General features: G+C 40.7%; 3 protein-coding genes and 1 pseudogene across 3 annotated transcripts; all 4 read left to right on the forward strand.

Moving 5' to 3' along the window:
- The first annotated feature begins 1206 nt into the window (after positions 1–1206).
- LOC137132499 (trace amine-associated receptor 13c-like) lies at positions 1207–2558 on the forward strand. The gene is made up of 2 exons (XM_067515030.1): positions 1207–1379; positions 1748–2558. The coding sequence occupies exons 1-2, from the start codon at positions 1207–1209 to the stop codon at positions 2556–2558; spliced, it is 984 nt and encodes a 327-aa protein (XP_067371131.1).
- A 7155-nt stretch (positions 2559–9713) lies between these two features.
- Positions 9714–11164, forward strand: LOC137132905 (trace amine-associated receptor 5-like). The gene is made up of 2 exons (XM_067515923.1): positions 9714–9766; positions 10345–11164. The coding sequence occupies exons 1-2, from the start codon at positions 9714–9716 to the stop codon at positions 11162–11164; spliced, it is 873 nt and encodes a 290-aa protein (XP_067372024.1).
- A 4363-nt stretch (positions 11165–15527) lies between these two features.
- On the forward strand, positions 15528–16727 carry LOC137132797 (trace amine-associated receptor 13c-like). Its single transcript, XM_067515787.1, has 2 exons — positions 15528–15700; positions 15911–16727. Exons 1-2 carry the CDS (start codon positions 15528–15530, stop codon positions 16725–16727), a joined length of 990 nt encoding a protein of 329 aa, XP_067371888.1.
- A 2502-nt stretch (positions 16728–19229) lies between these two features.
- On the forward strand, positions 19230–20767 carry LOC137132798 (trace amine-associated receptor 13c-like; annotated as a pseudogene).
- The last annotated feature ends 5662 nt before the right edge of the window (positions 20768–26429 follow it).

Here is a 26429-nt window from a genome sequence, read left to right on the forward strand (position 1 = left end):
GTATTCTGCTGCTGCTGTGGCCCATTTGCTTCAAGGTTCGACACGCTGGGCATTCAGAGAGGCTCTTCTGTCCACCTGGGCTGTAAACGCACTTACTGTTGTCTTTGTATCAGCAAACACCACTATCCCCTAACACATGAAACGACACCTGGTCTATAAAACTATTTTTGATCTGCCCTCCCAGTAATATAAAAAGATAACAGTCGCAAAATAAACTACAACAAGCAACTTAAACTTCAACCTCCTGCTGCTCCCTGCTACGCTCTTCTACCACATCCAACACACTGCTATGCTCTGCAAAGACCCTCGAGTATTTCTGTGCAGACTCACTGAACGTGGTGGGATAGGACATGAAATCTTCATACGTCTTCACAAAGCATTTGGGGTTGTAGATAACATGGGACAGACCAAAGTGCAGCTACTTATTAGTAGACAGGAGATGTCAGAATCTAAAGAAATAATTCAAGCAAAGGCAAAATTCACCTGGTTCACCAGTGGTCATTTAGCACCTTCCATCATCTGCTCACACAGTTTTTCCTATCTTTGCTATGCTAAGGCCACAGCTCTCTTTCATTTTCATCATATGACTCCACTGTCTCATCATGCATTTCTGTTTTCAACCTCCAATTCAAAACTCCTGCTTTTCTCAGTGAAAGTCAAACAGCACAGCATCAGCATCAACAATGGATCCATCAGACTCTACCTTTCTGAATATGCTCCCAACTCCTTGTGCAGCCACTGACCATACCTTGGCTTGACTATGGCAGTTTGGATCATTTGTAGAGGCCTGATTGCAGCTGTTTGTCCTGTTAGTAGGGTTTTACAAAAACGGTGTTACTGTTGAAACGTGTTGTGACCACTGAGCTTAGGAAAAACCAACAAACTGCAAGGTTATAGACTGACTTTCATCTCGACTAAATAAATTGAAAACCATAAAGTAATTTGTTATGGAGTGTCCTTGTAGCTGAAGGGTAATGCACATGTAATCATGTTCTGGGTTTGAGTCCTGTTTACCTCTTTTCTTGCAAATATTTAAAAAATAAATAAATAAAAAGTGATGTATTATTTCCATTTGATGAGCACAGAAAGAGACAGGAAAGTGGTGGTGGAGAAAAATAAAAAAGGGGAGGGAAGGAAACAATGACTAAAAGATATAAAGTAGCTGTATGACAGAGTCTAGTGGACAAACTGCCAGAGCTGCAGGTGATGGAGTCCCCAGTTGGAGCAGAGCTCTGCTTTCCACAGCTCCTCAACACATCCTGCAGGAAGCCCACACTGCCTTGGTCTGAAGCTGTGCTCCTGAACATCCTGCTGTCCTCCGTCTCTTTGCTCACAGTGTCCCTCAACCTGCTCGTCATCATCTCGGTCTCATACTTCAGGCAAAGATTTTGAAACATGGACACATTGATTTTAGGTTGAAGCTTTACATTTTAAAGTGACGATTCAGGAAATTTTGACATCTGTGACACATTTGTCACAGTAGGGAAAAACAGGTGTAACAAATAATTTAAATTTCATTTTGGTGCTTCAGTTTCTGGTTCTATTATTATATTATCACGGCTTATCTGGGCACTTGAACAGATCAGAGCCTCAGTTTTTTGATTAATTAAAAATGTGTTTTACCTATTGACAAATTCTGTGAAAAGGCAAATGCAGATTAGAAGAATCATACAAGTTATTACTCAATTATAGTTTGCGGAGAAAAACGATAAAACTTTGTTCATGATGCTTTTTCCTTCCCCTGCAGGCAGCTCCACACACCCACCAACATCCTCCTGCTCTCTCTGGCTGTCTCAGACTTTCTTGTGGGTCTCGTAGTAATGCCGGGAGAATTGCTCCGAAAAACAGCCTGTTGGTATCTTGGTGACCTCGTGTGCACTTTTTATAGTACTGTGTCATACATTATTACCTCTGCTTCGATTGGTGACATGGTGCTTATATCAGTCGACCGTTATCTGGCTATTTGTGACCCTCTTCGTTACCCCACAAAGGTCACTTTGCCAAAAGTCAAAGGCTGTGTTCTTCTGTGTTGGCTTTGTTCTGTTCTCTACTGTAGTTTGTTTCTAAAAGATGACCTGACTCGATCGGGCAGAGATAACTTCTGCTATGGACAGTGTGTCGTTGTCGTTAACTCCATTGCAGGAGCTGCTGACCTTGTTTTAAACTTCATTGCTCCAGTTACTGTCATCATCGTTCTGAATCTGAGAGTGTTTGTGGTGGCTGTGTCTCAGGCTCGTGCCATGCGCTCTCACATTACAGCTGTTACACTGCAGCATTCAGTGACTCTGACAACCAAAAAGTCTGAGCTGAAAGCAGCCAGGACTCTTGGTGTTCTTGTTGTTGTGTTTCTAATATGTTTCTGTCCATATTACTGTGTCCTTCTCGCTGGTAACAAGGGATTCAATGATTCATCTTATGTGCTCTATCTGTTCCTGTTTAACTCCTGTCTAAACCCTGTGATCTATGCCCTTTTTTACCCCTGGTTTAGAAACTCTGTTAAACTCATTGTTACTCTACAGATTCTGCAGCCTGGCTTATGTGAGATTAAAGTACTGTAAATGATCTATGCTGAAAATGCTTTCTGTTGGAGTAAAAAACATTCTTAGGATGTATGATTTGTAGGCAGATAGTTTTGTGTCTGAAATCCTGTTTAGTGTCATGAAGGCATTTGAGTGATTAATTTTCCTTATGATAAAAACCCAGGAGCACAGATGCGTAAAGAATTACATGTAAACATATTATATATTTAGAAATGTCTTTTTTGTTCAGTAATTCAGCACATGCGTCTTAAAGTGAAACAATATCTGAGATTTATGTGTTGACCCTAAACATTAAAGGATCGGTTTGGGATTATTCCTTTTGGTCCTAAAATGTTAAAATTTGATTCCAAACTCTCCACGCTGACCCTAAAACCTCTCACCTGTAATTCCACTATGCTATAAGAAACTGTGGATAAAGTGTTTAGGGTAAAGCTCATATGAAAAGTCAGTTGTTTTATTGAGTCAAATCAAGGCAAAAGTTACTGAGTTTTTTACATAGTCACATTATTCACACGCAACGTTGTCAATCCAATGACAATAAAACATCATCATCAAGACCCAGTTTATGGTTATTGTACAGAATCCAACACAGAGCTTCTGAAAGTCAATCGAACAACTTGGGGCTGCTCTTACAGCCGAAGGTAAGACGCACAGCAAAATAATAGGAGCCTGGCTGAAGCAGCCTGAGACACTGAAGTTGTCACATGTAGTCCTGCCAGCCTGCTCCTGCATGGGATGGCCCCTCTTGTCAACTCCATGGAAAGTGAGTGTTGATACGAAGCTTGAAGGTTTGGCAATATGGGCTGGGGAGGTGCTCAGCAGAAGCACCATGTCTATGGAGTCATCCTTCTTGAAGACAGCAAGCACAGCAAAGAGAAAGAGGAAGTACAGAAAACAAGTGTCCTACATGGTCCTTGCATGATAGACTTCCTGATCTTTACATAAGATAGTCTTCAGCAAGAAGGGCTGAACACTAGGGCTGATGATTCCACTGGCACTCCAGCCCAAAAGATGCCTTAAATAGGGTGTAAAGTGGCCACAGCCATTGTTATGTCAAAGGTGTAAATGCTTTAGTAATTCAGGCTGAAACTAACACCAACAACCATCAAATATCCACTTTACAAAAAGAGCAAAACTTTGTAGCTATGGTTCTTGACAGAGCCAGTGAAAAGTGGGTTTTTGTGTTGGCAACGATGGGTTTACGGTTAATAAAGGAAAGAGGGAATTAGGAGAATCCAGTTGATTTACTGGCATGTGAATTGGCCTCTTTAGTGTTTAGGGGCAGCTGATGAGTAACTGGATGTCATTTATCTCATAATTAATGATAAATGAGATTCCTCAACAGGTATATGAAAGTTGCCACGGAAACATCAAGACCCACAATAAAAAAAGAGGAAGAAGAAAAAAAAGGAAAACAAATCATAAAAGGAAAGTACAAAAGCTTAAGAATAACAAAGAGGTTTGGGGAGGGTTCCTAAGAAAATGTAGAGAATACAGGTGTAATACAGAGTAATGAAGGAGGGACATGAGGTCCCAGCAGAGACTGAGAGCAGAGGACTGATGAAGTGTGTGTCACACAGATAAAACTGTTGTATGACAGAAAGCTGCTACAGCTGCAGCTCTCTTCACATCTCTGATGATGGAGGTACATGATGGAGCAGAGCTCTGCTTTCCACAGCTCCTCAACACCTCCTGCAGGAAGCCACTGATTTCTTGGTCTGAAGTTGTGTTTCTTCATTTTCTCCTGTCCACTGTCCCTGCACTCACCGCAGCTCTTAACCTGCTCGTCATCATCTCGATCTTCCACTTCAGGCAAAGTTTCACTTCTTTATTCAACACTCAAATTTTACGTTTTAAGTTAAGCTGGATTTTCACAGAGGAAATGACATTTAACAAGTATATGCCAGTTTGTTTGCACTGTTTTGTTGACAAATCTTGACAAGTAATGTTTGTTGGCAGTGTTTTGTGTGCACAGCATTTTACAGCAATTTAAATCAACCATTTGTTTTAATAATCTTTGCCTTTTTAACTGAAAATGACTATTTGAATATGTCTTACTATGCTCTCTCTCTGCATCCAGGCAGCTCCACCAACCCACCAACCTCCTCCTCCTCTCTCTGTCGGTCTCAGACTTCATCGTAGGCCTTGTGTTCATGCCTGGTGAAATCCTCCGAAAAACCTCCTGCTGGTTTCTTGGAGATATAATGTGTTCTCTGTATAAGTACATTATCACACTCAGTCTCTCTGCCTCACTTGGAAACATGGTTCTCATATCAGTCGACCGTCACGTTGCTATTTGTGACCCTCTGCATTATCCCACCAGAGTCACTGTGGGAAGAACAAGAGTTTGCATTGTTCTGTGTTGGATCTCTTCAAATCTCTACAGCAGCTTTCTTTTAGATAATGACCAAAATCAAAAAGACAAGTATATTTATTGCTTTGGAAAATGTGTGTTTAACATTGAATACACTTTAATAATAGTTGATGTTGTTGTGAACTTCATTGCTCCGGTTACCATCATCGTAGTTCTGTATGTGAGAGTGTTTGTGGTGGCTGTGTCTCAGGCTCGTGCCATGCGCTCTCACATTACAGCTGTTACACTGCAGCATTCAGTGACTGTGACATCAAGAAAGTCTGAGCTGAAAGCAGCCAGGACTCTTGGTGTTCTTGTAGCTGTGTTTCTAATGTGTTTCTGTCCATATTACTGTGTCTCCTTTGCAGGACCGAACATACTCAGAACGTCATATCTGACTTTTACCCTCTGCCTCTATTGTTTTAACTCCTGTCTAAACCCTCTGATCTATGCTTTGTTTTATCCCTGGTTTAGAAGAGCTGTTAAACTCATTGTCACTCTTCAGATTCTGCAGCCTGGATCCCGTGAGGCCAACGTCCTTTAGAGAGACTTTTTCATTAAGATACAGGTCAAACATCAGTGCCACAAAACAGCCTTGTGTTCAATGCATTATGTCATTTGGTGAAGATACACAGCAAATCACAAACTGACTAGTGATTGTTTTATTGCTAATTCTTTGCTTTTTGCCACTACATTCCCTCACCTTTACCAATTTGTTTTCAAGTAATTTAACCATAGCTCATCATTACCCTGTAACTTGCATTGTTAACTGCACGGTCGACCTTTTTTTTTTTTTTGCCGGTATTTTTCTGTAGTAAAAAAAACTTTCTGGCTGTTTATCCTCATTCACCTCATTGAGTAGTGTATGTACAACGAATATATCCACTGGGTGGCGGTGTTGCAAAGAAATACTGTCTAAAAGCTGTGGGAAAACTTGAATTGGTCAGAAAACAGGGTCAATCACTCGGTTGAGCTGCCAGTTTAGAGAGGCAGTTTAAACAGCCTAGCTTCTCATTTTGTATCTGTTTTCTAACTTTCTAAGCTACACAGACTTAATTATATTGAAATGTTGAATCTTGATTCATATGTTTCACATTCACATTTGATCTAAGCTCTGGCTTTTATACTTTTTAAGCTAGAGCTGTCTGAAGCCACCCGTGCAGTTCTGGATTGCAGATCAGTGCAATTCATTTGATTAATGATAACTCAATAAACATCACAAACCTTCAAAATTTATATTTTATGAATCTCCACAATTGTGTGAACATTTTGATAAGGATATGTCAAAATACACATTTTTAAATTCTCACACACATTTTGCTGCAGAAATGAATGAAATCCCAACATGCCTAGAATAACCAACAGGACAGGTCTATACTTGCACATAATGAAATTATCCTAAATTGGCAGCTCGACCAGCTGGTTGACTTGCATATCTGCTTCTGTTTGGGTAATCTGACAAATAAAACCTGAAATACTGCTAAATGAAGAGGCAGCAACACAATTTTACTGATAAATATTTTGCAAAGAAACTTCTTAATCTGAAAGTTAAAAGGTTAGTTAAAGTCTAGATTTACTGGCATTCAACAATATTAGAAACCACAGCAGCTTCATTAGAGCCGCTCATATAATTTTTTATGAATGCAAATCATTTGTTTCCATTGCACATGAGAAATTTTCAACATAAAACTAGATGTCATTCTATAATATGCAGTTTAGTAAGTTAAACTTTTAATTTCTAGGTGTAGCACACGTACTATGACTGGTATGACTGAATCTCCACTGCAAATGTAATTGCTATTCTGTGACGTTTTAAGGATTCTTAGAGGTGGTGCTTGGAACCAAAATAAAGTTTCTCACATTAAAAAATCAAGTTTGACGTAGGTTTTAAATTTAGAGTGTTAAGTGTTAAAAAAAACCCCAACAAAAATTAAACAAAATGTGTTGAAACATCTGTGTAAGTTCTCAGTCACCCATGTAAAGCATCTCCAAAGTGTTTTTAGATGGCAACTAGAGTTGTTCAAAAAGACCTTTTGCCAGTCAAAAATTCTACAGTAATTTAATGAAATCAACTGAACTCACCAGGTCAAATAGTTAAATTTAGCCTGTGTGCGTAGGAGCACAAGTTGATTTTCAGATAAAAAGGAACTTTTGCTGCAGTCAGAGCTAATTGGTTCAAAGAATTTATTTCCAGTGTGACCAGTCCAGGGGCATGTCCACTAAATGGGTCTGCCTCAGAAAAAAAAAAAAAGTATTTGGCACAGAATGTTTTTGATTGACAAAAAAAGCTAAAACCACCAGGTCAGGTAATTTTAATGCTGCAGCTAATCAGTACATGCTTAGATGAATGAATGCAATATGATTTGTTTGTGTTAGTGTGTGAAACTGCGTCATTCTGCTGGCAAACAAAGTTAATGCAGGAAATGGACAAAATAAAGAACTCACGCATGACAGATGTTGGTAACATCTGGTTTGAAATAGGTCTCCAGAGTTAAATGCTGCAAGCCATCTGCAGTCCGTGTGTTATTTTTTAAATTCTGCAAATACTGCTGTTAGATAAGTAATATTACAACATAAGGGAGTAAGGACCTTTACAAAGTCAGTATTTGGTGTATGACGGTGGACCCAAGTAAGAGACAGGAGAGGAGTGTGCTAAATAAAGGATTAATAACGAACATAAAGTATAGAAAATGGGTTACTAGGAATCACTCCAGAAGGGAGGAAAAAAGAAACCAAACACGAACAAAAAAACTGAGAATAACCAATAACCAAGGAGTGGGTACACAGAAAGCAGATTGGGAGCAGACTTAGCTAATGAAACAAAAGGTGCGAACAACAGAGCATCAGAGTGTGGTAAATAAGAATAAGAATGCTGTGGTTACTATGGGCGATGTGTTTTTACAAGTATTCTACAGAGGGCCCCCAGGGCTGCAGCTGGGACCAGGTGGAGGGGTTATGAATGCACATATATCTTAGCATACTTTCAATATCTTGATTAGGTCTTTCCATTTGACCATTGATCTGGGAGTGGAACCCACATGATGGACTTACACAGGCAACCAATGATTTGCAAAACTCATGTCAGCACCTTTGGGCAAGCAGGAGACAAGCAAATGCCCCGGAGGACAACGAACAGCAACAGGAAGTGAGGGTTTGAAATCGCTTACCCTCTTCTCCAAGTCCCATTGTATGGCCCCAAAATGACAGGTGGTAAGATTGTTTCTTCCTGGAAACAGGGTGTGGCTGGTTTGGGATCCTCCTCCTCCAAATAATGCGACAAGGCATCTAGCCATCTAGCCTCTGGTGTTCTCGGCTCATGACAACATAAACCTGGAGAAAAACAGTGACCAACATGCACCTTAAGGAGCCTGGCAGAGTGAACTTAGTCCAGGTTTCTGTGGTCAGACTAGACCAGAAAAGGTTGCTTAGCCCCCTCCTACCAGTGTCTCGACACAAAGAGCCAGCACAAATTCTTGAGGCGCCTCCTAAAATGGTTTCCTAGGAAAAGTGAGCTTGCAGAAGGGCCGCCAACCAGCAGGAAGTGCAAACATCAGTAAGTGTTGCAGCAGCTTACTGTCCAGGGGAGCATCTCACTAGGCAACTGCACTAACCTTACTGCCGTCAATTGATATCAGTTTCAGGTGGTATGGAACTCAGTTCCTCATGTAAATGTAAAACTGGTTCTCCAGCATATGCAGCAGCACTGCCCTGACATGCTCCTCGTGCACCTCTGCGTTCCCTGAAATAATGTCATCGAAATAGACAAACACAAACTTTTCGTTCATGTCCCGGAGACCATCATTGACGAGGGCCTAAAATAACTGCGGGGGCTTTGGTAAAGCTAAACGGCATCACCAGTCACTTATAGTGGCCACTGGGGCTGCTGAACGCCGCTTTCTACTCATCCCCCTCCCTGATGAGGACTAGATGGTAAACATCAGCAAAAGGAGGGGGTTGACAGTAATGCCAATTAACCCCCTGTAGTCAGTACAAGGTCCCAGGCCAATGTCTTTTTTACCCAAAAACAAAAAGCTCTCCCCCACCAGGGACAAAGAGGACCAAATTGTACCTGCTCTTGGAGAGTCATCAATAGTTGCACCTTCAGGCAGGCATAGTAACAGGCTTGCTGCCAGTTCTCTGGTCTGTAAAGAGCAAAGGAAGTTGCTCGCGCCTTGCTGAAGACTTCTGCCAAATTAATTAAGTCAATGATGTCTTTAGGACCATCACCAATGCCCATGGGACAAGGGAATGATGGAATGATCGGCGGCCAGATACTGCTCACCTCTGCAAGAGTCGCCCTGCCTGAGGCCCCTGGAACCGTTGATTGACGGAGACTGCTAACTCATTTAGACCACTGAGACAGGTATGTAGGTTGCATGCCACCAGCTCATTAAAGCACCAAAACAGAGAAACACCAAACTTATAGCACATCCAAACTTTTTCCAAAAGTTTTTGCCTACGTCAGAGATCTATTGTATGGATACGGATGAGACTGTGTTTCTGTTTTTGAAAACAGTAAAACTATAGCAAGTAACTAGACTTATCTTTTAATGACATGATTAGGAAGTAAAATCTAAACTGGGATGTGTAAGCAGCTTTATGACAGCTTCATACAGTGTAAAGAGGTACGTGAAAACAGAAATATTCAGTTGCAAGAGGAACAACAAAAGTCACTGTGAGGCAGTGTTGCATTAAAAGAACACAAAAGGAAGTAGGAACAAAAAAAAAATCATAAAGAGGAAATCATGTGAACGATGGAGGAAGGAGGTTTGGGGAGGGTTCCTAAGAAAATGTAGAGAATGCAGGTGTAATACAGAGTAATGAAGGAGGGACATGAGGTCCCAGCAGAGACTGAGAGCAGAGGACTGATGAAGTGTGTGTCACACAGATAAAACTGTTGTATGACTGAGTTGTGGTCAGAAAGCTGCTACAGCTGCAGCTCTCTTCACATCTCTGATGATGGAGGTACATGATGGAGCAGAGCTCTGCTTTCCACAGCTCCTCAACACCTCCTGCAGGAAGCCACTGATTTCTTGGTCTGAAGTTGTATTTCTCCATTTTCTGCTGTCTTCTGTCTCTGTCCTCACTGTGGCTCTAAACCTCCTCGTTATTATCTCAATTTCCCATTTCAGGTGGAGATTACATTCATAATAAAATCTACAGGTTTTAAGGTTTTTAAATATAGAGCTAACACAAGGTTGACAGTTCAATCTGCATGTTGAAGAAACTACATCTGAACAAGAAAAGAAAGAAATTTAAATTATGCCTTGTTGAATAGAAATATTCAGACTAAAGCTAAAGATATCAATGTAAAACATATAGTACTACTGTTTTTGTAAGAACCAATTGGTCTTGTACCTTCTATTACTTTATTCAGTAATTCAATCTCAATCATTTTACTGTGACTGTGGGTTATCACTGTCGTACTAATCATGGTTTCACTTCCTCCAGGCAGCTCCACAAATCCACCAACCTCCTCCTCCTCTCTCTGTCTGTGTCAGACTTCATCGTAGGCCTTGTGTTCTTTCCTGGTGAAATCTCTCGAAAAACATCCTGCTGGATTCTTGGAGACTTCACGTGTTCCCTGTACAAATACATTGCCACTGTTTCTGTCTCTGCCTCCGTTGGAAACATGGTTCTAATATCAGTCGACCGACATGTGGCTATTTGTGACCCTCTGCATTATCCCACCAGAGTCACTGTGAGAAGAGTAAGAGTTTGCATTGTTCTGTGTTGGTTTGCTTCTGTTCTTTATAGTACTATGTTTATCAAGGATGATTTGTTTCGAAGAGATTTGTCTCAGAATTCCTGCTACGGAGACTGTGTGTTTAACATTGAGTATATTCCAGGAACTGTTGATGTTTTTGTGACCTTTATTATTCCAGTTACCGTCATCGTAGTTCTGTATGTGAGAGTGTTTGTGGTGGCTGTGTCTCAGGCTCGTGCCATGCGCTCTCACATTACAGCTGTTACACTGCAGCATTCAGTGACTGTGACATCAAGAAAGTCTGAGCTGAAAGCAGCCAGGACTCTTGGTGTTCTTGTAGCTGTGTTTCTAATGTGTTACTGTCCATATTACTGTGTCTCTCTTGCAGGATCAAACTTGCTCAATACTTTGTCTGGAGTCTTTGTAATATGCATTTTCTCTTTTAACTCCTGTCTAAACCCTCTGATTTATGCCTTGTTTTACCACTGGTTTAGAAGAGCTGTTAAACTCATTGTCACTCTTCAGATTCTGCAGCCTGGATCCCGTGAGGCCAACATACTGTAGAGAGACTGTGAGAGTGTGAAATGAACTTTGCTGTATTGACAAAGATGTTCATTTATGTGTGTTATTCAGTAATTCAATTTTTAAATTAAAGAAATTAAATATAATGGTGTAGCGTTTGGGTCAGGATCAGAAAGAAATGAAAGCATGTTTAGGTTCAACCACATATGCTTGGCTGAATGTGATTATAGTGGCTATGTAGCTTTCAGCTTGCTGCATGACAGCTGTGAAAATTGACAGAAGTTAGACTCAAATTATATATTGATTAAACATTAAAATAGAATGATGAATAGTGATACATTGTACATTAGAATAAGTCCTTATGAGCTCACCACTGTCTTGTGCTTGTTGTTAACTATGTGAAAGTACATTGAAGAACTTGTGGTCACTACAGAAAAATAAGTCTATAAAGTGTAGTTACTGTTTAACAATCCCCCTGTGTTTTATCGAAACATTCATAAAAATAAAATATAATTGGCTGAAATGATTCAGTTGACATGGTAGTGAAGGGAAAAGCATTGCAGTGAGTTAGTTTACTGGCTTTCTAATTGTTTCACATTTTATAAAACAATTAACAACCGTCAATTAAATCAACTGACTCTGGCACAGTTCATTAGTAATTATAATTCATTACAGACTGAAAACATATAAGAATTCCGTGTTATGGACAGATCTGGCAGGTATGGTATGAGAAATAGGGCAGAGGTTGGTAAACCTATACCTGAGCAGTTTTAAATACTGGCACATTTTTAAGCACAAGAAGAAATAGATAAATTCCAATTCTATTGGAAACGATTACACGCACCATTTAAATACAAAACTGTGCGTTTCGTGGTTTTCAGCTGCATCAGCGATGTTTCTGATGGTTCTCTATACAGTTCCCTGCTGCAGCGGGACTGACAGGCAAATCCTCCGAGTCTGGACAGGTGTAGTGTGGAGTAGCTCCGCCCCCTGTGTCTGACTGGATGGAGACGAGGAACGAGGAGGAGAAAAAAAGTTCGGTTTTGGTTCGTGGGAAAGTTTATTTTATCTTTTTTGGCTGTGAAACCTTGGCCAAGCTGTGGTCAAGCGTCTCATACTGTGATAAGACAAGGTGCTGGATGTGCTGGGACTCTTCCTGGTGAGTGAATCGCTTCAGTAGAAGTGTCTGGAAGCTAATTCATGGTGGCTAACGGCTAACGGTTCATGGCTAACGGCATTAAGCTAGCGCTACTGTTTTGAAGTTGGGGTTTTGGTTTTTCCTCTGTTCTACAATAAACGATATAACGGCACACAGGAATGCTCATGATATGTGTGAATATGATTATGACTTGAGCATTATTCTGTGTGTATGTGCATATGGTGGTGAAAAGATCAGTTCACTCACATCAGTTCTTTGGCTGTAGCTGGTCCCTGGTTCCATGTTGCTGCCATCGTGAGGCTACAGAGTTGTTCTGTATCTTGGTTCTTTTGGGAAGAGAGACAACTAATTAGTGTTGCTGGATTTATTTCTTTTTCTCGTGGAGTTTTTTATTTTTTATTTTTTTGATGTATGATTGTATGATTTTGTAAAAACTTCATCCAAGCATGGTGAGCTGATTGTACCAGGATCTGTAGAGATGAACACCGAGGTTGAGAGCATTTGATTTGCCTTGGATGGACAGTGAACTGTGGAAACTTCTTGAACAGTAGGATAACTTCTGAATATATCAGCTCTTTGGCACATGCTGCAAGGAGAGTGAGGAACTCTGGGATTAAACTTTATGTTCATTGGTGTGAGCGTATACCAGCAGAAGCTGAGTAAAACCTCCCAGGAGTTTTCTTTTGTCCTTTTCTTCCTGTGTGTGTGTATGTTTTTTTCTTCTTTTCTGCTTTGTATTGTGTTGCTATTTGGATAAATTGATGTTCTATAATGAGAGATAAACTAATTGTTATTGAAATTGAAATAAAACCTTTTTGTTAAATAAAAGCTTAGTGGGCTTGTGGGCTCCTCCTGCGATTCAATCTGCTCCAGTAGCCGAGCCATAGCATCTGGTCCAAATCTCCCAAAGAGAGTGAAAGCTTTAATTTAAACATCCTTTTGAGTCGAGTATTACATCAGCGGTGGACTTCAATGCGGTTACACCAGCCCTTCCATCTCCTGCTTCAGCATTTTTCTAAGAGCTCCTCACACTTGGCCATTCCTTCCCTTCCAAGGCCCACTCAATTCCAGCATGACCACTTGTTTGGATGATTGGACACAAGAATTATGTACAGTCTGAGCATGGTCAAAGCTACATTGGCGGGGTATTTCAGCTCCCTAGGTCGACCTTCAGATGCCAGTCTGAGGCTTTTGCTAGATATCCCCCCGCACAAGACGCCACTTATAGCACCTCCACCAAAGGCTCTTGGGCAGCTGGCTAAAATGTGTTCCAGGGACCTTCTTTGCTGACTAAGTGGGCTTTCACGGCTTCTGCTAGGACACAAGAAAGGAGATTGGTTGGGTTGAGAAGGACATCGTAAACTGATTGGATTGGAAACTGATCTGAAGATGCTCTGCTTTCCACAACTCTGGCCACGAGATCTTTCACTCCATTTCCTGATCCCACTTGGTTCATGCCCTTTGCTTACATATCACGAGTATCCCTCTGGCACATGTTTCCACCTGATTTTGACTTCTCTTATAGAAAACAGAACTTGTCCAATACCTTTCCCCTCCTAACAACTAGGGCTTATTACTATGTAGGTTTGTCCATTCAGGCCCAGTTAATTAAGCATCAGAGGCCTTGAAGAACCCATCTACAGAACTCTGCAATCAGCCCTCACTGATTTAATGGGCATGTTCATGGCCGGAGCAAAAAAGATCACTGTGACAGTGCAGCCGTGATGATTCCCTTCTCCACCCGATGAAATGATGATGTTACTGTTCCAGAGGTGGCTCTCAAACTGAAACAGCTGTAGTAGTCCATAATGAGGTTCCTGTTATTGACTGTGACATTGTTCCAGACAAGCTAGGTTTCCACCAGCTTAGGCGGGATTGATCCCACAGTTTTGTACAGCTTTATCAATGTGCGTGTTCCACGTCCTCATCATACTGGCACCACTCCTGTTTCTTGTTGGCGGCAGGCCACTTGATGTTCTGTATGCCAAGCTTGCGGAAGGCCATGTGGAGCGAGGAGGGACTAGGCTTGTGGGCTCCTGCTGGGATTCACCAGGTACCACTTGCACCACTTGCCTTCTTATCAGGTTTTTGCAGACTTTGCCGCATCTACTGCACTTGAAGTCGTATGTCCATAATTTCTAGTAATATGTGCTAATAAAATTGCTAACACAATGTGGCAGTATTCTAAGACTTACTGGCTTTGCAGATAGTTAAATGAGATAGACTTTCTTACACTCTTTGGAAGGCCTGTTTCACATTGTCATTTTCACTGGCAAGTGCATGAATATTAATGTTTTAAGAGTTTGAAATGTTCAAAAAGATCATATAGTACATTGATCTTTATTTTGTACCAATGCCATCTGGTGTTGGAACATTCAGAAGTCCTTTTCACCCAATGCTGTAATACTAAACCCAGTAAACTCTTCCAACACAACTGACCTTTGCTCTTATGCATGGCTCCTGAATGCCTCACACACGTCGATTGTACAAAGTTTTTGTTGCTATGGTCTATCCTGCATGCTGCTGTTAACAGCCATCATGTACAAATTAACTAGTTTCAAACTGAAGTTTAGTGTATTGTGGGAAAAACTGTCAAAATGTATGATGTTAAATGAAGAAATAACTTCTAGTGCAGCAGTGGCTCAGTTGGTAGAGGGGCTGCCTACCAACCAAAGGCTTGGAGGTTTGGGCCCTGCTCTTCCCGACCACATGTTCAAGTGTCCCCGGGCAATACACTGAGACCCCAACAGCTCATCCCCATCCCCAGCCGTGCAGTGTTGGTCCCAAGCCCGGTAGAATTTGGGGAGGGTTGCATCAGATGTCCATCAGGTGTAAAAACTGTGCCAAATCCACATGTGGACCAATGATCCGCTGTGAGGACCCTGAACTCACGGGATAAACTGAAATGACAAAAATATAAATAAATAACTTCTTTTATTGTCAGCAGAATGAGAGACTAATAATACAGAATGGGTAGAAATAGAAAAAAAGAATTCAAATAATAGACGTGAGTAAAGTTAAGAGTTAAAGAAAACAAGCCTGACAAAAATGGTAGGGAGGGGCGCAGACAGTATGATGATGATGATGATGATGATGTAATCCATAGAGTGAAGAAGGGACATGAGGTCCCAGCAGAGACTGAGAGCAGAGGACTGATGAAGTGTGTGTCACACAGATAAAACTGTTGTATGACAGAGTTGTGGTCAGAAAGCTGCTACAGCTGCAGCTCTCTTCACATCTCTGATGATGGAGGTACATGATGGAGCAGAGCTCTGCTTTCCACAGCTCCTCAACACCTCCTGCAGGAAGCCACTGATTTCTTGGTCTGAAGTTGTGTTTCTGCGTTTTCTGATGTCCACTGTCTCTGTCCTCACTGTGTCTTTAAACCTGCTCGTCATCATTTCTAATGCTCACTTCAGGCAAAGTTTCATTTCTTACTAGAACTTACAGGTTTTATTAACCTAGTTAATTCCAGTGACTTGAGACTGCTTTTGTATGCTGAAGCACAACATATATTACATCTAAAACATATACTTATTTAAATTAACTTCAACCATTTTCTCCAAAAAGGATTTATTATCTGAAAATAACTATTTCAAAGGTTTTACTTTGCTCTTCTCTGCCTCCAGGCAGCTCCACAAACCAACCAACTTCCTCCTTCTCTCTCTGTCTGTCTCTGACTTCCTTCTCGGCCTGGTGTTCATACCAGGTGAAATCCTCCGAAGAACATCCTGCTGGTTTCTTGGTGAACTTATGTGTTTACTGTTTAAATTTGTAACCATGATTTCAGGTTGTGCATCAGTTGGAAACATGGTTCTCATATCAGTTGATCGGTATACAGCTATTTGTGACCCTTTTCATTATTCCAACAGAGTCACAGTGATAAGAGCAAAGCTTTGCATTTTTCTTTGTTGGTTCTGTTCAATATTTTACAGTGGTCTCTTTGTAAAAGATGACCCATTACAAAATCATACGTACTTTTCCTGCTATGGAGAGTGTGTGTTACTTGTTGACTACACTTTAGCATATGTTGACCTTGTTTTAGGCTTTATCATTCCAGTTACTGTCATCGTAGTTCTGTATGTGAGAGTGTTTGTGGTGGCTGTGTCTCAGGCTCGTGCCATGCGCTCTCACATTACAGCTGTTACACTGCAGCATTCAGTGACTGTGACATCAAGAAAGTCTGAGCTGAAAGCAGCCAGGACTCTTGGAATTCTTATAGCTGTGTTTCTTATCTGTTTCTGTCCATATTTCTGTGTCTCTCTTGCAGGTGGGTACATAATTAATACTTCATATGCAACCTTTGCAAACTGTCTCTATCTTTTTAACTCCTGTCTAAACCCTCTGATCTATGCTTTGTTCTACCCCTGGTTTAGAAGAGCTGTTAAACTGATTGTCACGTGTAAGATTCTGCAGCCTGGCTCTCGTGAGGCCAACATACTGTAGAGAATGACTGAAACGGGGCCTGTTCTATGGAAACAGAACAGTCTTCATGTGCAATGGGTAAAAATCACAAATTCAGAAAAGTCAAATATTTCCTATGTAACTGTCTGAACTGTTGTTGATGAAGAAAGTTTGTAGAGAACTTTAATACTTCACTGTCTGTAAACTTTTATATCTTATTAAGTGAGTGGATTTGCAATTCCATAAGTGGAAAAAGCACCAAGTACTCTTGGTGTAATTGTATTTTCGTTTACTGTAGTGCACTTGTAAGGTTGGGGGGAACATGCTCAATACATCATCTCCAAGACCCAGAACAGCTGCTGTGCTCAGTGCATTTTCACAAACAGTCTCATTCATTTGCATGTGGCAAATATTAAAATCATCCCTTCAAAATAATTAACTAAACACAGTACTTTTCTAGTTATGCTTTACTGACATTTGACAATAACAGAAGCCGCTGCAAAAATTACTTTACTAAAAGATGTGATATACAGTATGTGAGTAAGGCTCAACAAATAGCAGTTTTTCTCAAAATTAAATCTTCTGTTATAGTTCATTCAAACCTTGTGTAATGCTTTGTCGACTTAATTTATAAATGTAAACATTTTCTATCACATGTGAGAAGTATTCAGAATATCATAAAGTAATATACTGTTTAACAACAGTTACTTTACTTAAATTTCTAGTTGCTGTTAGTACAAATAGTACAAATACAATGATCTGGATGACTGAGAATCCCCATTGAAAGGATACTCAAATGTGCCACTCTTCTATGATATTACTATAAATTCTTATAAATCGATAGAGATTGGTGCTTTCCGACAAGATTACATTTTTAGCATTAAAAATAACCTTTGAATGGTTGAAATAGTGTATGCACTGAGATGACCTGAAGTGACAGTGAACGTTTACAATGAAAGTGGACAAGGAGACTTGGTGGTGGATCAAGGAAGTTCAGGAGTGTATACAGAAAAAGAGGTTAGTTAGGAAGAAGTGGGACACTGAGAGGACTGAAGAGAGTAGACAGGAGTACAGGGAGATACAGCGTAAGGTGAAGGTAGAGGTGGCAAAGGCCAAACAAAGAGCATATGAGGACTTGTATGATAAGTTGGACACTAAGGAGGGAGAGGTGGATTTGTACAGGTTGGCCAGACAAAGAGATAAAGATGAAGGACGTTGAAGAGGATGAAGAGTGGAAAGGCAGTTGGTCCTGATGACAAACCTGTGGAGGTATGGAAATGTCTAGGAGAGGTGGCAGTAGAGTTTCTGACTAGTTTGTTTTACAAGATCTTGGACAGTGAGAGGATGCTGAGGACTGGAGGAGAAGTGTACTGGTGCTTAATTTTAAGAACAAGGGAGATGAGCAGAGCTGTGGCAACTACAGAGGAATAAAGCTGATGAGCCACACAATGAAGTTGTGGGAAAGAGTAGTGGAAGCTCGGCTAAGGACAGAGGTGAACATTTGTGAGCAGCAATATGGTTTCATGCCTAGAAAGAGTCCAACAGATGCAGTATTTGCTTTGAGGATGCTGATGGAGAAGTACAGAGAAGGTCAGAGGGAGTTGCATTGTGTCTTCCTAGATTTAGAGAAAGCGTATGACAGGGTGCAGAGAGAGGAGCTGTGGTATTGTATGAGGACGTCTGGAGCGGCAGAGAAGTATGTTAGAGTGGTGCAGGACATGTATGAGAGCTGTAAGACAGTGGTGAGGTGCTGCAGGTGTGACAGAGGAGTTCAAGGTGGAGGTGGGTCTGCATCAAGGATCAGCTCTGAGCCCCTTCTTGTTTGCTCTGGTGATGGACAGACTGACAGATGAGGTTAGACAGGAATCTCCATGGACTATGATGTTTGCAGATGACATTGTGATTTGTAGTGAGAGCAGGAAGCAGGTGGAGGAAAATCTAGAGAGGTGGAGGTCTGCTCTGGAAAACAGAGGAATGAAGCTTAGCCGCAGTAAGACAGAATACATGTGTGTGAATGAGAGGGACCCAGGTGGAACAGTGAGGTTAAAGGGAGCAGAGGTGAAGAAGGTGAGTGCAGGCAGGTTGGAACAGGTGGAGAAAAGTGTCAGGTGTGTTGTGTGATAAAAGAGTATCAGTGAGAATGAAAGGAAAGATGTTCAAGATGCATGTGGCAGAAAGATGCTGAGGTTGGAGCTGCCAGGCAGGAGGTCTAGAGGAAGAACAAAGAGGAGATTTATGGATGTAGTGAGAGAGGACATGAAGTTATTTGGTGTGAGAGAAGTGGAGGCAGATGACAGAGTTAGATGGAGGCACATGATTTGCTGTGGTGACACCTGAAAGGGAACAGACGAAAGGAAAAGAAGAAGGTGTGGAGGGTTACAGAGAATCTGTAGAGAATTCAGGTGTAATACAGAGTAATGGAGGAGGGACATGAGGTCCCAGCAGAGACTGAGAGCAGAGGACTGATGAAGTGTGTGTCACACAGATAAAACTGTTGTATGACAGAAAGCTGCTACAGCTGCAGCTCTCTTCACATCTCTGATGATGGAGGTACATGATGGAGCAGAGCTCTGCTTTCCACAGCTCCTCAACACCTCCTGCAGGAAGCCACTGATTTCTTGGTCTGAGGCTGTGACTCTGAGCTTCCTGCTGTCGTTTCTCTGTGTGTTCACTGTGGCTCTAAACCTGCTTGTCATCATCTCAATCTGCCATTTCAGGCAGATGAACTCCTTATTTGTACCTGGATGTTTATAGGTGTACAGAGTATAAGTATGAAGCTTGAAATTTTATCAGAGAAAATTATTTGGAAAGAATAAATGGAAATTTACACTTTGCTCAGAATGCTTTTGTATCAACTCAAATAATTCAATGCAGTCGAGTGTATCCTTTTATTAATACTTCTAGTTATGTTTTTAAAAATGTTGGCTTTTTAAGGATGCTCTCCTCTTCCTCCAGGCAGCTTCACAAACCCAGCAACCTCCTCCTCCTCTCTCTGTCTGTCTCAGACGTACTCGTAGGCCTGGTGTACTTTCCTGGTGAAATCGTCAAAAAAACATCCTGCTGGTTTCTCGGTGACCTCGTATGTTCACTGTATACACACATTTCTGCCGTATCTGTTTCTGCCTCAGTTGGAAACATGGTTCTCGTATCAGCCGACCGCTATGTGACTATTTGTGACCCGATGTTTTACCACACCAGAGTCACTGTGAGAAGAGTGAAATTCTGCATTTTTTTGTGTTGGTTCTGTTCGAGCCTTTACAGCGGTTTGTTTGTAAAAGTTGATGCTTATCAAAAAGACAAGGAAAATTCCTGCTATGGAAAATGTGTGTTTTACATTGACTACACTTTTGGAGTCATCGATATTTTTGTGAGCTTTATTATTCCAGTTACTGTCATCGTAGTTCTGTATGTGAGAGTGTTTGTGGTGGCTGTGTCTCAGGCTCGTGCCATGCGCTCTCACATTACAGCTGTTACACTGCAGCATTCAGTGACTGTGACATCAAGAAAGTCTGAGCTGAAAGCAGCCAGGACTCTTGGTGTTCTTGTAGCTGTGTTTCTAATGTGTTTCTGTCCATATTACTGTGTTTCTTTTGCAGAGGGGAACATACTCAATACTTCATTTGGAATTCTTGTTCTAAGTCTCTTTTGCTTTAACTCCTGTCTCTGATTTATGCCTTGTTTTATCCCTGGTTTAGAAGAGCTGTTAAACTTATTGTCACTCTTCAGATTCTGCAGCCTGGATCCCGTGAGGCCAACATACTGTAGAGAGACAGTGAGTAAAATTAGAAAAAAAATATGAGTGAAATAAACAATTTATAAAGTGACGATCAAACACCCAGGATCATAGTTTTTAGGAAACAGAGTTGTCAGTGACTGTAGATATTCAATGTATGTATGTATGTATTCAATGTCACTATGTACTGTTTAAATCAATTCATAATTTGACATAAAATATTTTTTTCAAGTTGAAAATGATAGTTCCTTTGATAGATGGGCAGATCTATAGGTAGAGAAAACCTTTCAAAATAGCAACGCACAATTCAACACAAAAAACTCAAGTGTTATGTAATTTCAGTAGAAAAGTCAACTGCCAAGTCTCGAAACTGTCACGGGATTCAGCCTTTTTTTTTCGTTTTCTGAAAATACCCAGCAAATGTCATATTAATCTGTAATTTCTCAAGGCCTATTCATCTGCTGTTTACATGTTCTTGACATTTCATACAACAATAGCAATAGTAAAAGTTTTCTTACATTATTGACATCAGACCTTAGTAGAAACATCAGCTAGTTTAATATTCAATAACTTAGTTTAAAAATGAAATAATTATTGTTAATAAATTAACAGGAGCACAGAATTAATGATCTTGAATGTCAGTTACACTGAAAAACATCATACAAGAATTTAGAGAAATCACATCAACTTCTTTGTCTGAATATCAAAATGTGTGTTTTGTTTAATTCAACTTATTTCAACTTTGGAGTCACAGTTTTGGATTTTCAAATAACTTGCAAACATTAAGTTGTTCAGACTTGAAATGTTTTGGTCTGAAATTATAAATTGAATTAAGGAATTTCTAGAAGTTCAGTCAACTCAGTAAAACATATTTTGAAACAGTAAAAGTCTTTTTAAGATGCATTGTTTGAGAGTATAACAATCTCTTAATGCCTTCACTTGTTTAGCTTAAAATCTTTTTGCAACCTTACAACGTAAATGGACTAAAGAGTTAGTCCAGTCTGGGGAGGTGGACTGATGGGCAGCATTTTTTTTCCATTGCAGGATACAACAGTGTGACTCTAGCAGTAGCAGCAGCAACTGCACGTTAGAATAACACAGCTCCATAGCCCAGATACCTGCACAGTGATACACTCACCAGGGTCCTAACAACTTCCTGCATAACTGTCTGTCTACTCCCAATCATCTCTGCCCCCAGTTGCTCCAGTGGGCACATTCCTTGAAGCTGACTTGCTACACCCTTTTCACTGGTCCAATAGAGGTTCTCCTGGGCCACAGTGTGGAACAACTACCTCCACTTTGTCGCAGCATGCCCAGTCTTAGTGCCTCACAAGAGCTTCCACCATTCACTGCCGATCCCTCATTGACCCTGGTTCCACCATCCTTCCAGGTTTGGTAAACAACAACATACCCCAGGGCCCAACTACTTTCCCCGACAACAGGACTGGTTGTCTAGTAAAATTATTAGCCCAGCAGCGATCTGTTTTCACTTCCCCAAAGACATGAGGATACCCCATAATTTGTATGTTTCCTATGCCAATAAAAAAGTCAATGATTCCCCTGCTGAACAGATTAGATTGTGCTTATGCCTACTGCTTATTTTTTTACTTTTGATGTGAACACCGCACTTGGCCATTCCCAAAGTTCACTGAAGGTGGAAAGTGGCTGGCTAATTGTTATAGTAGTGTGAATATTTTTGCATTTTGTTTCAGAGTCGACAGACAGACAAACAAAGAGTTTGGTCTCTCTTCAAAGACAAAATATAACCTAACAAATGCTTAACTAAGACAGACAAGTTACTGTAAGTGTTTAAACCAGAATGACAGACAGGGATAGATAAAAACTAAACAAAAGTGTCTAAACAGATTCAAACTAGAAGAGATGGACAGATAACCAAAACCCCAGAATTAAACAAACAGGAACAAGTCCATGCTTGGAGGACAGTAGCAACGGTTGGGAATGAACTAGAGGCCGGACTGGATGCCTATCTTCTTTCACGTTGTCATTATGGGGTATGGTGTGTAAATCTTTAATGAAAATAATGAATGTAATCCATTTTGGAATAAGCTGTAACATAACAAAATGTGGAAAAAGTTAAGTGCTGTGAATATGTTGTGGATGCACTGTATGTTTGTATTATGGGTCCCCTGTTTCAAAAGCAGTTGGACTCTAACCTATTATACTGTAAGTGTGGCATGTTACAACTGGTGCTTGGTGATTTGCCGTTGCACCAAAAAAACCTACTTGCTTTACAGGTTTTGTTGAAGAATTCCTCATCTGATGTGACATTAAAATTAAGCTTAAGGTAAAAAGCAGAGAAAGTGTCATCGGAAAATAATTTTTTGAAAACAGGCAAGAGATAACAGTGAGTAGGGACTTATGTAGAGAATACGATGAGGATGATGATGTAATCTATAGAGTGAAGGAGGGACATGAGGTCCCAGCAGAGACTGAGAGCAGAGGACTGATGAAGTGTGTGTCACACAGATAAAACTGTTGTATGACAGAGTTGTGGTCAGAAAGCTGCTACAGCTGCAGCTCTCTTCACATCTCTGATGATGGAGGTACATGATGGAGCAGAGCTCTGCTTTCCACAGCTCCTCAACACCTCCTGCAAGAAGCCACTGTCTTCCTGGTCTGATGCTGTGCTTTTGCGCGTTCTGCTGTCTCCTCTCTCTGTCCTCACTGTGGTTCTAAACCTGCTCGTCATCATCTCGATCTCCCACTTCAGGCAGTTTCTCTTCTCATTAGAGCTTTGAATGTCTAAGATTCATATGTATGCAAAAAACTAAAAAAAGACAGAACAGTTACAGGACGACTGACTGACCTGCTGATTTTGCAGGCTTATTTAATATTTCTATATTTACCTTTTTTTCTGCGGTTGTAATGTGTTTTACTTTGCTCTTGTCTTCGTCCAGGCAGCTCCACAAACCCACCAACCTGCTCCTCCTCTCTCTGTCTGTCTCCGACTTCCTCGTGGGCCTGGTGACCTTTCCTGGTGTAATTCTCCGAAGAACGTCCTGCTGGTTTTTAGGTGACCTCATGTGTTTTCTGTATAAGTATATTGCCACCGTCACTGTCAGTTCCTCAGTTGGAAACATGGTTCTAATATCAGTTGACCGCTACGTGACAATTTGTGACCCTCTTCATTATCCAACCAGAGTCACCGTGGGGAAAGTCAAACTTTGCATTTTCCTCTGTTGGTTCTTTTCTGTTCTTTACAGCAGCCTCTTCGTAAAAAACGACCCATTTAAAAAACACAAGTATATTTCCTGCAATGGTGAGTGTGTGTTTTACATTGACTACACTTTCATAGTCATCGATATTGTTCTGAGCTTCATTGCTCCAGTTACCATCATCGTAGTTCTGTATGTGAGTGTGTTTGTGGTGGCTGTGTCTCAGGCTCGTGCCATGCGCTCTCACATTACAGCTGTTACACTGCAGCATTCAGTGACTGTGACATCAAGAAAGTCTGAGCTGAAAGCAGCCAGGACTCTTGGTGTTCTTGTAGCTGTGTTTCTATTATGTTTCTGTCCTTTTTACTGTGTCTCTCTTGCAGGGGGAAATATTGTCAACACTGTATATGGAATCTTTGTGCCATGTCTGTTTTGTTTAAACTCCTGTCTAAACCCTCTGATCTATTCCTTGTTCTACCCCTGGTTTAGAAGAGCTGTTAAACTCATTGTCACTCTTCACATTCTGCAGTCTGGCTCCTGTGAGGCCAATATACTGTAGAGACTGACTGAAATAACATGTGCTCTGTGGAAGTACAGAATGTGTTTGATGAACGAGATCAATCATTGATAGTGTGACACAATCTTGTTGGATAATCACAGGATCATAGATTTTAAAAGACAAGGTTGTCAGTTACTGTATTTTTACTAGTTATTGCTGCTGAATTTACCCATTGCTGGTAATATGTGATTTAACATACTTTGCAGAATATTACTTTTAAATTGAAAACAGTTACTGTCTTTAGCTTTTGTTATTTGCTCAAAAGACGCAGGAAATAACACATTGATGTGTAATTGTTTTCATCGCTGATTAATTAGCTCATTGTAAATGTAGACTATTCATTCACGAACAATTTACATAACTTCCAAATCATGTAAATACTGTAGGTTTGATTTTTCAGAATACAAAGCCAGACTTGTAATTTAGACATCAGACCTCCAGTAGAAACCACAGCAACTAGTTATCAGTTGATAGATATAATAAGTTGTTTATTAATACATTATATTACAATAATCAGATATCTTGGAAATTATTTACACAATATATAAAGTTTTTGTGAACTTTGCCTAAAATATTTTTTTAAATATCAATTCAATATAATAAGAGTTTTGTTAATGTCAGTTAATTCAACTTTGGATTTCTAATTTTGTATTTTCAAATAGCTTCAAAACTTAGAACACATTGAGCTTTTCTGACTTGAGAAATTATGAATTGAATTAATTACTAGTAGTTTACTCAACTCAAATTATGGTTTGAAACAATAAAGAGATCATTCACTTGTTTCACTTAATTAAAATCTTTTGCCTGAAGTAAATGTCAAGTGTAAAAGAAATTACAAGCAACAGACTCAGAAGCTCAGGTACAAGTGAGCCAAGGATTGTGGTGCTAGAAAACCAAGACTCAGTGTCAGAATACTCTGGAGGTTAAGGGTCAGTGTGAGTAAAGACATGGATGGCAGGGTAGTTTCTAGTTTAAGCTTTCTGCTACAGATCAGTTTACTGCATGGAAAATGATGGAAAGGAATCAGATGACCAGAAAAGGGGAAAAGATTAGTACTCAGAGAAGGAGGGGATGGCTTGGTGAGCAGTTGAGCCAGGTACAGTGAAGGACTGGTGTAGAATCTGCTCGTAGGGGTGAGGAACTTGCATGGGGCAGACTGAAAAAAAGAAGGTGACTTACACTAGAAGATATCATCGGATGGTACCTTGAGGAACTCCTGAACCCAACTAACCTGTCCTTTGAGGAGGAGGCAGAGTCAAGGACTTGGGAGAAGCTTAATCCCTGTTCCTGGTGGAGGTCTCTGAGGTAGTTAAAGAGCTCCTCTGTGTCAAGGCGCATGGTGTGTATGAGATTAGCCCTTAAATGCTGAAGGCTCTCTTCATTGTTGGGCTGTCTTGATTGACATGCCTGTTCAGTGTCACATGAAGACAGGTACAATGCCTAAATGGCCAAACCTTCCACCCCTCCCAGAGTATTTATTAAAATCCCTTTTGCTGCAATTTCTAATGTTTTGCATATTCTTTTGGGTCCAACTTAAGCTTTTATACTCAGAGTTGTACTTCGGGGCCTGTTTTTCAAATGCCGTTGCAGGTACAATATTAAATAATTCAACGTTTTAGTAATTTGCAGTTGTACTTTAATAAAATGTTTGTCTTCCAGATAATCCAAGGCAGTTAACAGGTCTAAAGGCTTTTATGGAGAATTTTCTCATCTTAAATTAGGGGTCTCAAACTCACGGCCCGGGGGCCAATTGGGGTCGTCGAGACAATATTTTGTTGCCCGCAGGACGATATGAAAGTTTAATGTTAGTGCGGCCCGCAAGTTTTATATGAATGGCACTTTACTGCGTTGTGTGTGGAAGGTTCCTTTTTTGTGCAAGCTGGAGTTGAACAAACCTACCAATCACAGTGGAGGGTAGTGGACCTTAGATGGGGCCGCTCAGCCAGCTCCAGCCTGCCATCCCGCTTCAGAGTCAGGCTGGAGCCTCATTGGGGACTTACCTGCCTCGGTTATATAGTCAACGGAATATCAGTGTTGGCTGTCGTATCGGTGTTGGCTAGGACGTACCACTGAATCCATGGGGTTGTTATAGAGCCTAAAAGCCAGTGAATAACGCCTCCATGGCTGCATCCCATTGTTTTATATAATAAATAAATAATGGTGTCCCACTGTCCCAGCTGATAATGAACAGCCTGGTAGCAGTCGCCTTTTTTTTTTGCGCTCGCTATCCTGGTACTTTCCAACATCTACAAATGGTATGATGTTCATGTCATCAT

Source organism: Channa argus, chromosome 9, assembly GCF_033026475.1.
Source record: "Channa argus isolate prfri chromosome 9, Channa argus male v1.0, whole genome shotgun sequence".
In the NCBI taxonomy this organism is placed as follows: Eukaryota; Metazoa; Chordata; class Actinopteri; order Anabantiformes; family Channidae; genus Channa; species Channa argus.

What these genes read in the sequence shown, in the direction of transcription:
- LOC137132499 (XM_067515030.1), top strand. Translation starts at nt 1,207, where the DNA reads ATGGAGTCCCCAGTTGGAGCAGAGCTCTGCTTTCCACAGCTCCTCAAC. An exon ending in ATCTCGGTCTCATACTTCAG is followed by an intron (nt 1,380 to 1,747) that starts GCAAAGATTTTG and finishes CTTCCCCTGCAG; the next exon opens with GCAGCTCCACACACCCACCA.
- LOC137132905 (XM_067515923.1), top strand. Translation starts at nt 9,714, where the DNA reads ATGAAGGAGGGACATGAGGTCCCAGCAGAGACTGAGAGCAGAGGACTG. An exon ending in GAGAGCAGAGGACTGATGAA is followed by an intron (nt 9,767 to 10,344) that starts GTGTGTGTCACA and finishes CACTTCCTCCAG; the next exon opens with GCAGCTCCACAAATCCACCA.
- LOC137132797 (XM_067515787.1), top strand. Translation starts at nt 15,528, where the DNA reads ATGGAGGTACATGATGGAGCAGAGCTCTGCTTTCCACAGCTCCTCAAC. An exon ending in ATTTCTAATGCTCACTTCAG is followed by an intron (nt 15,701 to 15,910) that starts GCAAAGTTTCAT and finishes CTCTGCCTCCAG; the next exon opens with GCAGCTCCACAAACCAACCA.